This window comes from Periophthalmus magnuspinnatus, chromosome 19 (genome assembly GCF_009829125.3).
Source record: "Periophthalmus magnuspinnatus isolate fPerMag1 chromosome 19, fPerMag1.2.pri, whole genome shotgun sequence".
NCBI classification, from domain to species: domain Eukaryota; kingdom Metazoa; phylum Chordata; class Actinopteri; order Gobiiformes; family Gobiidae; genus Periophthalmus; species Periophthalmus magnuspinnatus.
Window position 1 is genome coordinate 16,720,665 of NC_047144.1, and position 14,400 is coordinate 16,735,064.

Below are 14,400 nucleotides of genomic sequence, written 5' to 3' on the forward strand. Positions count from 1 at the left end.
GTTCATCCACCACTGGTCAGAAATTACAATGACCTTGTCCCCAAAGTGTATGAAGGAAACCCATATGAATGTAAGAGCTGTATACAAAGTGAGTGTAATACATGCAGATGGAAACGGCTGATTGAGTTGGTAATCCCAGTGAGCCACAGTCTGACAGACGTCTCAGACCTGTCCACAAACAGACCAGTGTTTCATATGAGAGCAGTGAGCCGCAGCAGGACTGACACATACACATGATTCATCTGCAGGTGTGGACTGTTTAGGGGTAGAAAGATTCCCATCATGCAGTGGGAGCGTGGGTAAATTTGGGTTTCCTGACATAAACTAAACATGGTGTAAGTTTAGCTTGACTTGGGTTGTTGTTCTGTTATTATAAGAGCTCTAATGAGTCAGTTAATAACATGCCGTAATGTGGATCATGGGGAAGTATCACAGATTTGAGTCTTACAAAAACTACAGCAATATAAAGAGTATTCATCAAGTTATACCATGCACATTACACAAGATTTTGGTAATCTCTAAATACAGATTTACAGCATATTTACATTGCCTTCATCTAACAAAGTTAGGTTTCAAATACTATACCAACAGGTGCTATTTATTATCTATCAGTTTTCTTTTATTTATCTGGGGCCGGGTTAGGGGGGCAGCAGTCTAAGCACAGATTCGCAGACACGTCCTCCAGCTCCTCCAGTAGCACCACAAGGTGTTCCTAGGACAGTCGAGAGACATACTCCCTGCAGCGTGTCCTGGGTCTTCCCCGGGGCCTCCTCCCGATGGGACGTACCTGGAACACCTCCCTAGGGAGGTGTCCAGGAGGTTTCCTGAACAGATGCTATTTATTGTTGACAACCTAATACCACAATTTGACTAAATTAAACAAATTACTTGAATTTATAAACATGACTCTCAGACCAGACTCATATCTGTGAAGTTTGAACCCAGATGCAGACAGCACCAAACCTGATATAAGAGGCTTCTGAGGTGCTGTGTCAAATGAATGAAAGAGCACAATTTGGTCTGGACTGGAGAAGACATGTGTGTGAACTGTTATACTGATATAGTTACGTCTGAATTATTGCAAGTTTTTGTATGGCTCCCTGCAGCGCTTACAGAATGTTCAGAATGCAAAAACTAAAAGATGACCTGCACTGGCTCCTGTTTCATATCGGGTCAATTCAAAATGTTATTGTGTTTAAATGTCTGCACTCTATGGGTCCCTATCCTCCACCCAGAGCCCTGAGGTCAGCTGACCACCTCCTGCTGCTGTGCCCAAAGCCAAGCTCAAGACTTTGGTCAGCTGAAATTGTTTTAAATGTGTTATATATACACAAATAATAATAAGTAAGAATATAACATTCACAAGCATTTGAGAACACATTGGTCTAAAACACAAGTTAAGCCGGTTTACATAAGGAGAACGTAATACCTAAAATATTACATGCAGACTTTAGTAATTTAATTGCAATTTCAATGACGTAACTGGACATAACATGACGGGACAACTGCATGACATAACGTGGTCTTTTGTTCAGTTTTGTAATACAAGAAACAAGACCAGTATGTGCTGTGTATCTGCTGATGTTGTGGGTAACATTAGGACAAACCCGAAAAAGTCAAATTGACCTTAAAAAGCGATGAGTCATGTTTCAGGCTCATATCCTGCATTCACCTTGTTTTGTTTGAACTCTGCTCATATTTTTATGCCTGAAAAACTGGAAAACCTCACAGAAACTATGACAGAACACTTTCCTCCAGCTCCGCATTCCTCCTGTCTGCTCCTCTCACATCCATCTAAAAGGCAAGGAACATTTAACTCCTCAGCTGGGACGTTTGAGAAATGAAGACAAGGCAAAACAATCAGGAAAATGGCGGAGAAAATATAAAAAAAGTACTATTGAGGCTTCATGCTTGATGTACTGGAGAGTATCAAATTCATCCCCACCGCTTCAGAGACGAGTTAATATAAGCTTTAGCCCCGATCTTTCTATTTTAATTTAAAACGTAGCGCTCCGACAACTGACTGCGGCATTAAGATGTTGTTTTCTGATGGATGTGGGAATCATGGTAACAAGTGAAGACAAATGAGTCTGCGTCTGGCTGAGTATTCTCCAGATGCTTCACGAAAGGCAGATCAGATCAAAACACACCAGCCTATGGGACTCGTGAAATGGGCCAGCGAGCTTAAAAGGCGATAAATGTGGCACTGTTTTAGCCCATTTTGTTTGGAGTGTTCCACAGTGACAACACGCGGCTTCATGAGTGATTTACTAACTGTGTTCACTGCAAGAATAAGACAGTAGAGTCCTGTTTAAAGGGGCTCATTGTAAACAGCTGTAATAACATTAAAAAGAGGGGATTTTTGGAGCTTTCTACCATGTTACAATGTTCTTCTTTCATTTAAAAACATGCCTGAAGTTGTTTTAGTTGTCATTTATATAATATATGCATGTTTGAGTAATTTAGCGTTCTCTCCCGACACCCTATTCAAATCCTTCTTACGGTTAGCTGTAAAATCCTGTGCAATGCTCCGTTCTGGTTCTAGTGGAGACATCCTAAAATAAGTTTGTGTCACATTCTTACAGAGAAACAAGTTCACCTCAATGCTTAAGACACAAGATAATCAACACAAGGTTTAAAAGTAAAAATCATGCTTTCAGTAATCGTTTGTGGGACATTTTATATAATCGGGATAAACGCCAACAAAGATAAATCGTCACTATACCTTCAAAATGGCCAGAAAAAAAGAACTTATGAACAGGGGAGTCAACGGTGGGGACAAAGGGGTCTGTTGTCTGAGGTCCCAGGAGCTTAGGGGCCCAGAACAGAATCTTCCTATTAATTGGTATTACAGGGGGGCCATGTGAGGCTTATTGCCCCGGGACCCCCAAATTTCTGTTCTGCTTATCCATAATATTCTCTGTTAAAGTTATAATTAATATCCTTAACAACTTTAATCATTATCGTGATATAATTGTTAATCGCAATTATTTTGGCTATGATAATCGTCACGCTAAATTTCATTATCATCCCAATCCTTCTCGCTCTAAAGATTTCACATTGCCTACGTCACCCATGCTTCCACACGACAATTCTCCAAAATATAAAAAAAACAAAAGCTTGATACAAAACAATACACTACAACTTCACAAACCTGATGCGATGTGCTGTAGTTGCATTAACGGTAATTGTAATGTGATGGCGATGTGATGGGCGACTGACTTTTGGCTCAGAGGGTCAAAAACTAAACTGAAACGTATTAAACATGGCATTCCACGGTCAGTGAGAATTTCAACTCCGTGCGTTAGTTCTGCATAACGCACAAGTAGTTCCGGCAACAGTTAAATCACATTCTATATCACTGCTCTGGCCATCACCATAGCAACAGGTAAACAAACACTCAACCGCTCTGAGTAAAATGTAGAGACTAAAACTGCAGAACAATTAATGCTTACTGAATATAATGTTTCAGGCAAATTTAGCATTTTCAAAACAATATAAGATAACAGTGATCTAAATATGTTATGTGTTAGCAATTAATACCCCACAAAAATGTCCCACTACTACATAGAAAGTAGTGGGACATTATGATTTATAGCATATGGAACAATAGGTTGCCATAGTGATAATTGTAGAGATATGATTCTGGACTTCTCAGGCAAACACGTGAACGCGGTCGTGGATTTTTATGGCAGATATCCAAATGACGGACAACGGGGAACAATCCACTTTGCGTCCCAGATCTCATTACAATGAAGAGCAGAGTGACCGGGCACGACGGCTTAACCTGCTGCTTCTAGAGAATTCTCGCTCTGAGGATTTCACATCGGTTTGAATGCAGCCACACTCAATGGACTCGCACAATCAGGCAGTTTGGGGTCGCACTTATCATGGCCAAAATAACAGAAAATAATATCATGATAAACATTAAAATAGCTGTTTGTCAGTTTAATATGTTATGAAAACTTGTAACGTTAATATTATGAATAAGTTCCATTTTTAAACAGTTACTTGTACTTTGTTATAAGCAGTGGTGGAAGGTACTTTACTTAAGTACATTTTACAGTGGATACTTTTTACTTATACTTCACTACATCTGAGAGCACCATCTGTACTTTCTACTCCACAAAATTTTTGAACAGGGCTGAAAATTAAAAATACTTTTCATATGATTTGAGGGGTTATTTTTACCATGTTCTTGGAAACATCCTGACTAAAGTTTTCCAGTTCAAGCTTTGGCTTTGAGCAAAAAATAAATACACAAAATTCATAAGAAAAGTTAAGAAATTGATTCATATTGTTACTGTTTGACCAAACTATGTCTCATTTTGAATTTATATCTCTACATTTAACATATGAACAACACGTGTGAAATACAGGTACTTTCATATTTTTACTTAAGTAGATTTTCTCATGTGATATTTTTACTTTTAGACTAACTTTTTACCTTCGTATCTGTACTTTTGCCTAAGTAACAAAATTGAGTACTTCTTCCACCACTGGTTATAAATGAAAACAATACTTGCATATACAGACACATACTTATACATGATGTTTTCCATTTTAAGTATCTTCATTCTGCACATTCTGGTGATAAAATACTGATTATTTCTTTTGGGGGTTGTGACAATTATTCAAAATCTACCACAAACTTTTTATCACATCCCTACTCAATATAAATCTACAGTCATATTCATCTTAGACCTGGTTTAGTCTCGATCTGGTCTTCACTTCACTTGGAAAGCCACATATTATGAATTGGCACTCAGTGTGAAAGGTTTGAGCCATAAACATAAACTACATCATAGAGCAAAAGCCAAGTGTTCCTGTTTGTAGTGTTTTAGTGGACTTATATTCGCTGGAGAGGTGAAGCAAGTATTCAAAGCTATTTTATGAACCTGTATTTTTGTCCTGGGGCTTTCCAAACATCCAAGGCCAATGGGAACTAACCTTAAAGACCCCATTTTACACAATGTTCTGATCTCTGTTCCAATGTTGTTTCCTCGTCACAAACAGACCTGGAGTTGTGTTTTGTTTCATTCACACGTTTAACACACAAACCCTGTATATTTAGGCTGAGTTCTTCTCTCAAACTGAAAACACTCTGTTCCACCTTGTGATGTCATCATGTGGTAATACAGGAAGTGCTCCACTGTGTTTTTAAACTCCACACACCTTCACTAGAATCATTTGGATCATTTCAGCCCTGGAATCTCTATCAATCTCTACTGAAGTAAATGTAAAAGGAGCTGTGAACTTGAAAACTAGCGGCTCATGACATCACAAGGTGGAACGGCGCATTTTGAGCTTTGGAGATGTAGACAGACTGTAATATAGAACCTTTAAAGTTCTTTAGACAGAATCCTGGGTCATCCTTGATAATAAAAAAAACACAGCTGTATGTATTTAAACATAATAAACATTACTCCCAGTAGATTTAAAGACGCACCTTGTAACTGTTTTAGTGGAGGATCTGCCACCTGCTTGTCTCTGTGAAAATGTTAAAGCCTTGCCTGGAATATCCCGCATTATGGCATTACCTATCAAGTATTTATTCATTTAGATGATTTAAGTCCTTGAAAAACGTGAATTCTTGCCATGAGCGGGATGGATTGCCTCTCCATAGATCTGACCTGTAACTTGACCTTGTAACTTGACCTGTATATGTGATGTATATGTGCAATGCCATACTGTGGAACATCCAGGGAAAATAGTAACATCTCCATGTAAACAAGCTGGTTATGGACTGGAAAAGTTACATAGTGCATCTTTATGGATAGGTTAATAATGCTAATTAAGTTCTTGCATTTTTCTTGTAGGCTTTTAAAAAAATATTCCAGAAAACATTGGCATTTCACAATTTCAAACGTAAGAAAAAACCCTCTTTGCAATAATTCATAATTCAAACATTAGATTAGTGTCTGCGCCCCCTGCTGGTTAACAATGGGACTGTACTACATTTGGACAGAACAAACATTTAACTACTAATAAACTATGAGCCAGTTCACGCACCTCCAGGTATGTTTTTGAACATTATAACATGATCAGAATAATCTACCCCAAAAATCTGGTTGACAAAACATAAATGATAAAAAAGCGTTTTAAAGTGAACTTACTTGAGGAGCTGGATGAGAAGGCGAGCGTAGGTTTGCATCATGTACGGCTCCAAATTCGGGAGCGTCACCAACTTGTACAGTAACTTCACAAAGAGGATATGGTCGTCTTTACTGAAGCGGCGGCCGTACAGCTTCAGAAACCTGCAGGAGAGAGAAAAAACGCTGTCATGACTCGTTTTAGTGATATGTAATTAACCTAAAATCAAAGCTACCTCACTGTTAGCGTCACTACTTCCTGTCCAGTTTTGTCTCTATGAGGTTTTTACTGAGTGTGGCTAAAATGAATAAATATTTAAAGATCAGGCAGGGGACAGGGAGCTGCGGGTGGGTTAGGGGTTAGAGGTCAGGGGTCAGAGGTTAGGCAGTTAGGGTCATGCTCTGGACAGGGAGATATGGATGGGTTTGGGTCAGGGGTCAGATGTTAGGGGGTGAGGGTCAGGCAGTGGACAGGGAGCTGGGGTTGGGTTAGGGGTCAGGGGTTAGGTTCAGGCACTGGATAAGGAGCTGAGAGATGTCACTGATATGTTAATAAAATGAATACTTCACTTGAGGCGTAAGAAATTTTAAAACAGCACCACAAACTGACGTACTCTACATGTAAAAAATAATTGGGTGGTCTTCATTCATTTGAATTTTAATAGGTTGTTTATTTTATGTTTTCAGATTTTTTTGTTAGCTTTGAGACACAGTGAGCTAGCTAGCGTGCCGCTGTGCAAGGAGCCTATTATCAGGAAAGAGAAACAACATACTGACTAAGATGTGAAGCTCATGACAGTGTAAAAACAAAAGCTTTTGGTAAGAAATGGAAATGAAAATGTTACAAATAAATGCATGTTTAAGAATGATTTTACATCACATCAAAGTAATGGTTGGATTTATTCTCTTACCCATTTGGCAGTTGGATCTATAATTTTTGGGGGTCAATATTTATCATGCTGTTTTTTATGTTATTTTGGGTTATTATTAACTTGTCTGACTTATTACAGACTCAAACTATTTTGCTGTTTATTTATTGCAGCTCATGATTTCTAACAATATCATAGATTTAAAATATTTTTTGTGGTTTAAATCTGCTCTTGAATTTTTGTCTCACTGCCATAAATTAATTTCAATATTATAGTTTATCGTCTATATTTACTTCAGCGATATATCAAACTGGGCTATTGGGACATAGACAATATAATTCAGCATATCTCCAAAACAGCCGCAGTAGCATCTATCTTTTAATCTCCGAGTTGGATCTAGGTTCTTGTTTCGCTGTAGACCATGTGATTACATAATTTTTCCTGGACTTGGTCGAGGAAGGAGCGATGTCAGCTTCAGAGAACATTACTAAGCATTTCCGTTTTACATCCAATTAAACTCACCTGTTTCAGAACACGCGGCATCTAAAGGTCAAGACTAAGCTTTTTCTGTATCGCTCTGAATGAGACGGAGCACAACATAATAAGACTACTCAGTATACAGTACATATACAGTACTACACTTTACAAATAGGGCTGCCTTAGTAGGGTAGGGCTGCCTTTTGCTTTGTAGTAGTGGGAGATTTTTGTTGTGTTTTTTTTTCTGCAATATGATAAGATGTGATCTGTAGAAGCTTGAATTATTAACTAAAATGACATAAACTAATTAATTAGTTGAAATCTGCTGTTCATTTAAACAGATCAACAATATTTAACATACTGTACATTTCTAATACATTTTTATAAATATTTCTGCTTTATTATTTGGTTTCAATATTATCATTTGTCATCTATATTTACTTATATTGCCTATGTTAACTGATATATTCACATTAATTACATTATGTATGCATATATAGGCCATGCTGGTTAGACAACACACATAATATTTTACAAACTAATAAATGTTCATCATTCTGTATTGGCTGCATCTTACAATTCACTTCCAGCTTTTTTCTACAGCACATTTAAAACACATTCAGCTGACCAAAGTGCTTCACATAAAAGTCAACAAAATAACATGATACATGGGAAAAGAATAATAAAACACCTGTCCTGTGTAGCTAGTATTAAATGCCAGGGAGAAGAGGCGGGTTTTCAGTCTGGTCTTAAACTGTGTAAAAGACTGAGACTGATATCAGATTCCTATCAGATTCAGATTCCTATCAATTCAGTGTAGCACTTATGTGTTAAGTTTCTTTATTAAGAGTATTCAAAACAAACAGAAATCCTCATAGTTGAACCAAACTGTCAAATACACTCCGTACACTCTTTCCGGCTTGTGTACGTGGCCCCCAGAAACCCAGACCAGGCGTGTCATAATGAGAACTACGATATCCTCTTATCTTTCTATACATGAGAGATGGAACCATTATATTTGGGGCTAATATTTATCATGGGGGCTTTTACTTTGTGCTAGTGTGGAACATTTAGTTGTTTTTATGTAGGCTACTATGGTAAGACTTGAGCTTTAGAGGTTTCAATAAATAACTTCTATGACCATTAAGTGCTCCATTAAGTGCAGCTCGTGTTCATTAACAATACTGCACATATAGAATTGTTAAACACAGAGAATCATTGCACCAGTGGCAATATTTGCATTTAATATCATTAGCAATGCTTGAAAATGTGTTTTTGTGGCTGTCAGGCCTGCCTCCATGTTGGATAATCAAACATGTCCAGATCAGTGTAGTTCATTTGTACTGTTCTGTTTCACTGTAAAAACTTACACATAATGATGTTTATATTAGTTTGGACTTTAGGAAATGTACTGTAGTGGGCATGGAGACATTTAATTGTATTTAACTGCTATTGTTAATGATGAACTGTTTGTCTTATAATGTTATTGTAATGAAATGTGTAAGTCATCTTTTCTTTTGTAAGATTAATGAATTTGTACATGGTTCGAGTCCTGGTTCAGGCCTGGTTCGGTTCTGGTTCAGTTCTGTTTCAGTCTTGGTTCGAGTCCGGTTTAGTCCCTGTTCAACCCCGGTTTGAGCCCCGGTTTGAATCCCGGTTCAGTCCTGGTTTCCTCCCGGTTCGTGTCCTTGCTCAGTCCTTGTTCAGTCCTGGCTGGGTCTACAAAGCTGTACCTGTCTCACTCTGTTTTTCACTGATCACACTCTGCACAAACTGATAAACAAACGTGTTGCAAGTTTCCAATGTCACTTACGAGAAGAGTTTCCTGCACCAAAAGGCGGTCCCGGGCCACAGCTCCCGCAGCAGCACGGCCCGGGACAGATTGGCTTTGATTTCCGCCAGGAGCGCATCGGCCTCGGGGTCCAACCGGTCAGTGTAAGGCAGCAGGGCATTGTACACGATCTCCTTCTGCGGGACAAACCCCTCCTTCTGGGCCTCTGTGTCGTCCGTTTGCGCCGTGTCCACAGCCATGGTCATCTCCCGCCAAATTTCCAACTCGGCTTTCCAGCTGATTGCGCGCATTCAACTCTGCGGAAAATGTACAAATTGGTGCAAAATTGTTGCTGGAAGTTGCAGCGCATAATCCAATGTGTCCAAGGCGGAAGGTAGGCGATCACTGAAGGAAAGTATGTCACGCTAATTGAGTTGAACAAGGCGCTAATCCCCTTAAACCTGCAGACCTGGAGCCTGCGCGCACATGCCCCTCTGCCCCCGCTGCGGTTAATGATAATCAAACACAATCAAACACAGCTACAAGGTTGATTTTAGTGGCACTGGCAAATCTTTAGACCAGTGGTTCGTATCCTTGTTGGAGGTACTGAACCCCACCAGTTTCATATGCACATTCACCGAACCCTTTTTATTGAAAAATAAAATATGATTTTTTTCAAATTCAAGACACGTGTGTTTTACTGGTGCACAAAATGAACCGTGCATTAACATCACTGTGTTCAAAGAATAAATACAATGCATGAACTCACAACAAATTACAAACATACCTTTTCACAAAGACATGACCTTTTTTAATACTACCACACTGAAATGATTTTAATTTTTAATCTTATGTATTCCAATAATGAACGTATTGTATTCATGCTATTTATTATTTTTAACATTTTAACACACACCGTAACTCCACAACCAATTGTGCTCTCGTGTAAATTCAGACGGCATGTCAAAGCAGAGGCATGAGGCTCTTTAAATACGTTACTGTCATTACGGTAATGTGCTTTCATGGTCCCTTGAAGATGTCCAATCAGAGCGCAATTGTCGCCGGGATCCTCCCAGTCAATGCTGGGGCATCACTCTGGCCGTGTCTCATGCTGTGTCTCAATTCACCAAAGTGCCCTTAAACTCTTGTTGCGTTCGAACGGCGCATTTAAATCGGGCGGGTACTTCGATAGGCACATCGAAGGGTGCATTTGTCAAATTGGGACACGGCCGGCTTCTGGAGACGCTCACAGTCCGCAAATCATATGAGTCTGGTGCATGTCTAGACCTCCACAGAACCCCTGAGGCTGACTCACCGAACCCCTAGGGTTCGATCGAACCCAGGTTAAGAACCACTGATTTAGACTAAATATTTGTTTATTATAACCTCTTTAGGAGAATAGTCAAATTACAGTCATTTAAGAGTAAAGGGAATGAAACTAAAACACTTGATTTGTTCTATTTTGACACTTAAATTTAGTGTTGCTACTACCCTGTTAGCTTAATCTTTTCCTTAGATTTGGTGGCTATGCTAACAAATGTCTCACAATCACGGGTTAAATTTAAGGATTAGTTTGAGTTTAATTTATTTCATTTGGTTATTAGGACTTCATTGATTTATGGATTCCCATGTTTCCATTATCGCTAGCATAAAATAATTAGCATAGCAACTGTAGCATAGCATGAATTTTCTGGAAACGTTACAAATTACAACCAGGCTTCGAAATAATAATTTTAAAGACCAAATGGACCCAAACTGTTGCATAAATATTCCAAGTTCTCACGTTATTGTTTCATTGCCCTTCTTTAACTGTGGAAAGATAAACAGATCTGATTGTTTTCTTAATATTGTTTAACGACGGTTGAAATCGTCTTAATTAAGTACTTTACTGCTCTATATAAACACAGCTTCAATGTTTGTGCCCAGACCAAGACGAATGGACCTCTCAGTGCAGGCCTCTCAGTGCAGGCCTCTCAGTGCAGGCCTCTCAGTGCAGGCCTCTCAGTGCAGGTCTCTCAGTGCAGGTCTCTCAGTGCAGGCCTCTCAGTGCAGGTCTCTCAGTGCAGGTCTCTCAGTGCGGTCCTCTGCGGTGTCACGGTGCTACGTCACTTCCTGTCTGGCAGCCTCGCGCTCACGGTTTGACCCCCTGACCTGAATTGAAGCCTTCTTATTTATACATAGACCCTCCATGTCAAGGCACACTCTAGAGGTGAATACATGCAAGACAAGTGTAATGCGATCCTGTGGAACATTATAGGAGGCAAAGCGATGGAGACAAGCACTTGCAGACCCTCCACCAGAAAAGGTATTTTAATATGCCCAATTTGCCCATTATATTTAAAATCGAATATAATTGAATTGTAGTGGTAAAGTGAGCTATAGAGTGTACTACATATCCCAGCATGCTTAGGTGTTTGTATGTGCGTGTGTTTAGGCTCTAGAAGAAAAGCTGATCCACTCTGATCTCTTAACTGGATTAAGACTCTCGTGTTCTATTGACCCACTGAGGCCACCATAATGTAAACAATCTGTCTGGTACTTTTAATCAAAATGTCAAAGCTACAGGTTCACTGTGAGGCTAAATGGCCTATGGCACACGGGAGATTGTACAATATAATTTCTATGGTAAACTATGGTCATTTCTTAATATCTAATTTTTAAAAATCTACGACGTATGAATTTGATAATTTCACTCTAGAGATTTGAACTATGGGCCTATTACAACAAAAATTAGAATATTAAAAATAAAACATTTGCCTACCCCTGATTCCCCATAAATTATTGCTGGCCTAAACTCAGCAATAGTTGTTTTTCTTTCTTAATGTTTTAACACTAGTTCCTGTCTAACTGTGCCTTTCCTGACTGTGACCTCGGTGACCTCTTTGTTCCTACTGGCTCACTTCCATGTAAATCCTGTTACTTAAAGCCAACATAATTGTCTTCCTAGCACAAAGGTCTAAGATCACTAATCCTTACCCATAATGCACAGTGTTTAAGTGCAACATCGCTATGGAAACAGCAGGTGGCAGACTCTCCACCAAGAAAGTTACATAATACACATTTAAACTAACTTGTAAAACTGGAAGTTTAAAAACAGTCCTGGTTTGAGCCTAGTTTAGTCCAGATGGGGACTTAGTTCAGTCCTGGATTAGTTCTAGTTCAGTCCTGGTTCAGTCCTTGTTTAGTCCTGGTTTGAGTTCAGTTTAGTCCAAATGGAGACTTGGTTCAGTCCTGGTTCAGTCCTGATTCAGTCCTGGTTCGGTCCTGGTTTAGTCCTGCTTTAGTCCTGGTTTAGTCCTGCTTTAGTCCTGCTTTAGTCCCGCTCTAGTCCTGTCTTACTTCCAAATTGTTCCCCAGTTTAAGTGTGTAAGTGTGAACGCAGCCTCACCACACACTGCAGTAATCACATTACATAATCAATATAATTAATATCCAGTATGCTGTTTATTTATTTGTATCTCCACAGATCTTGTTTCCTTTGGGCTTTTCGATGTCATAACACGTTCAACACTGACAGCACCTGTTCCTTCAACGCTGAACCATCTCCAACCAGATGTGTCCGTGGCCATTTTTCCGACCGTCCTCCATGTTTTAAGATGCAGAGGATTAAAGAACTGCGACACGTTTGTGAGTTCTGGATGTTTGTGTGTTTGTGGTTACTAACGTCATCTGAAAAACTCATTATTTCTCAAGCGGTGAGTCGACAAATGGAAAATATGGCACTTGATGATGATGAGGCCTGTTTGAATCAGTGAGGAGAAGACTGCACTGCAAAAATCTCTAAAGGCACACTGTGAAACTGTTCTGCTCGTCTCCATGGAAATGTTTGCCTGGTTTCACAGTATGGCGTCAAACTTACCTATATTGCACTTTTTAATTACAGTTTTTATTGCTCAAAAATACCTTGAAAAGCATGCATTCCTAATGGTGTTGGGATCACCTCTCCATAGATTTGACCTGTAATTTGGCATAGTAATTGGAGAAGTTTAATGTCGTACTGGGGAAGATCTTTTTATAGGTTTTGTTTTTGATTCAAAATCCACATACACATTTTACACACTTCTCTCCTCTTTCTCTCCTCTCTTCCTCTCATCCTCTGTCTCTCCATTGTTTCTCCATCTCTCTCTTTCTCTCCTCTTCCCCTTCCCTCCTTTTCCTCTTTCTCCTCCACAGACTGTATAAAGTGAGTGAGTGTGACGTCACCCACAGCGTTCGGACTGAGTGAAATTAAGCTCATCGAGGCTAGAGCAGTTATAGCGGCCAATCTGCAGCCCAGTTCCTTATTTGGAATTCCGACCGCGAGTATCATAGCAACCAAAGAGCCAATCCGGAGTGAGGCTTATTAAGGTAACGCCCCTTTCTGCCCGCACCGCTGGTTTAGCCGGGAGTGGGCACTTAGCAACGCTGTTAATCAAACCTGTTGCTAACGCTAGCGGGAGTGACCTGATTTGTCTTTTATTAATCTTCATATATTAATTATGGACACAATAGAGAAATAAAAACACCAGGATCATGTAGAGCGGGTTAATACGAACATTTTAAGATCAAAACGCCGAGTCTGACAGCAGCAGTTACAGAGAGAGGGGCCACAGTTTTTCAACAGAAAGTGAATTGGAGCCAGAGTCGATGGAGCCAGAAGCGCGCCCATGATCACTTCCTATTTGCAGCTAGCAGGTTCGCTATGTCCATTTATATATACAGTCTATGCTCTTCTCCCTCCCTCTCCTCTTTCCTTCCATCTCTTCTGTCTCATCTGCTCATTCTCTCTCCCTCTGTTTTTCCTCTTCTCTTCTCTCTAGACATTTTTAATGATTTTTATTAGTTATTAGTTAGCTGACCTAGCATATCTTGTTCCATATATGCTGTTTTGTATTTATTTCAGTCCGCATGATCTGCCAGTGAGTGGGAAAACCTTCCAAGTCCACTGGTACAGATCGTATCTTGAAATAAGGAAAATTTATTGAAACCAGTAAGAAAAACCAAAGATTGTCAAAACTACTCAAAGCGCAATGAGCCGTTCCTAGCGCTAACATTTTAATTGTTTTCCAGTGCACAGAGGCAGGAAATGCTTAAAGTGATGAACCACAGAACGGGAAAGATATTTTGTGGTATGTTTTTGTCATTTGATCAGCTGGACCAAATAATCCCATAGAGTTTAAAGAAGACACATGCAAATGAGTTACATCGCTCT

At 39.5% G+C, this 14,400-nt stretch overlaps 1 protein-coding gene across 1 annotated transcript in view; it reads right to left on the minus strand.

The window, feature by feature from the left end:
- psme4b (proteasome activator subunit 4b) overlaps positions 1-9,499 on the minus strand; it is a 114,918-nt gene extending 105,419 nt beyond the window's left edge. The window contains exons 1-2 of the mRNA XM_033984261.2: positions 9,252-9,499; positions 6,117-6,257 (exon numbers count right to left, since the gene is read on the minus strand). Coding sequence (XP_033840152.1) covers positions 6,117-6,257; positions 9,252-9,475 — 365 coding nt within the window. The 5' untranslated portion in view covers positions 9,476-9,499. The remainder of the gene's footprint in view (positions 1-6,116; positions 6,258-9,251) is intronic.
- Between the last annotated feature and the right edge of the window lie 4,901 nt (positions 9,500-14,400).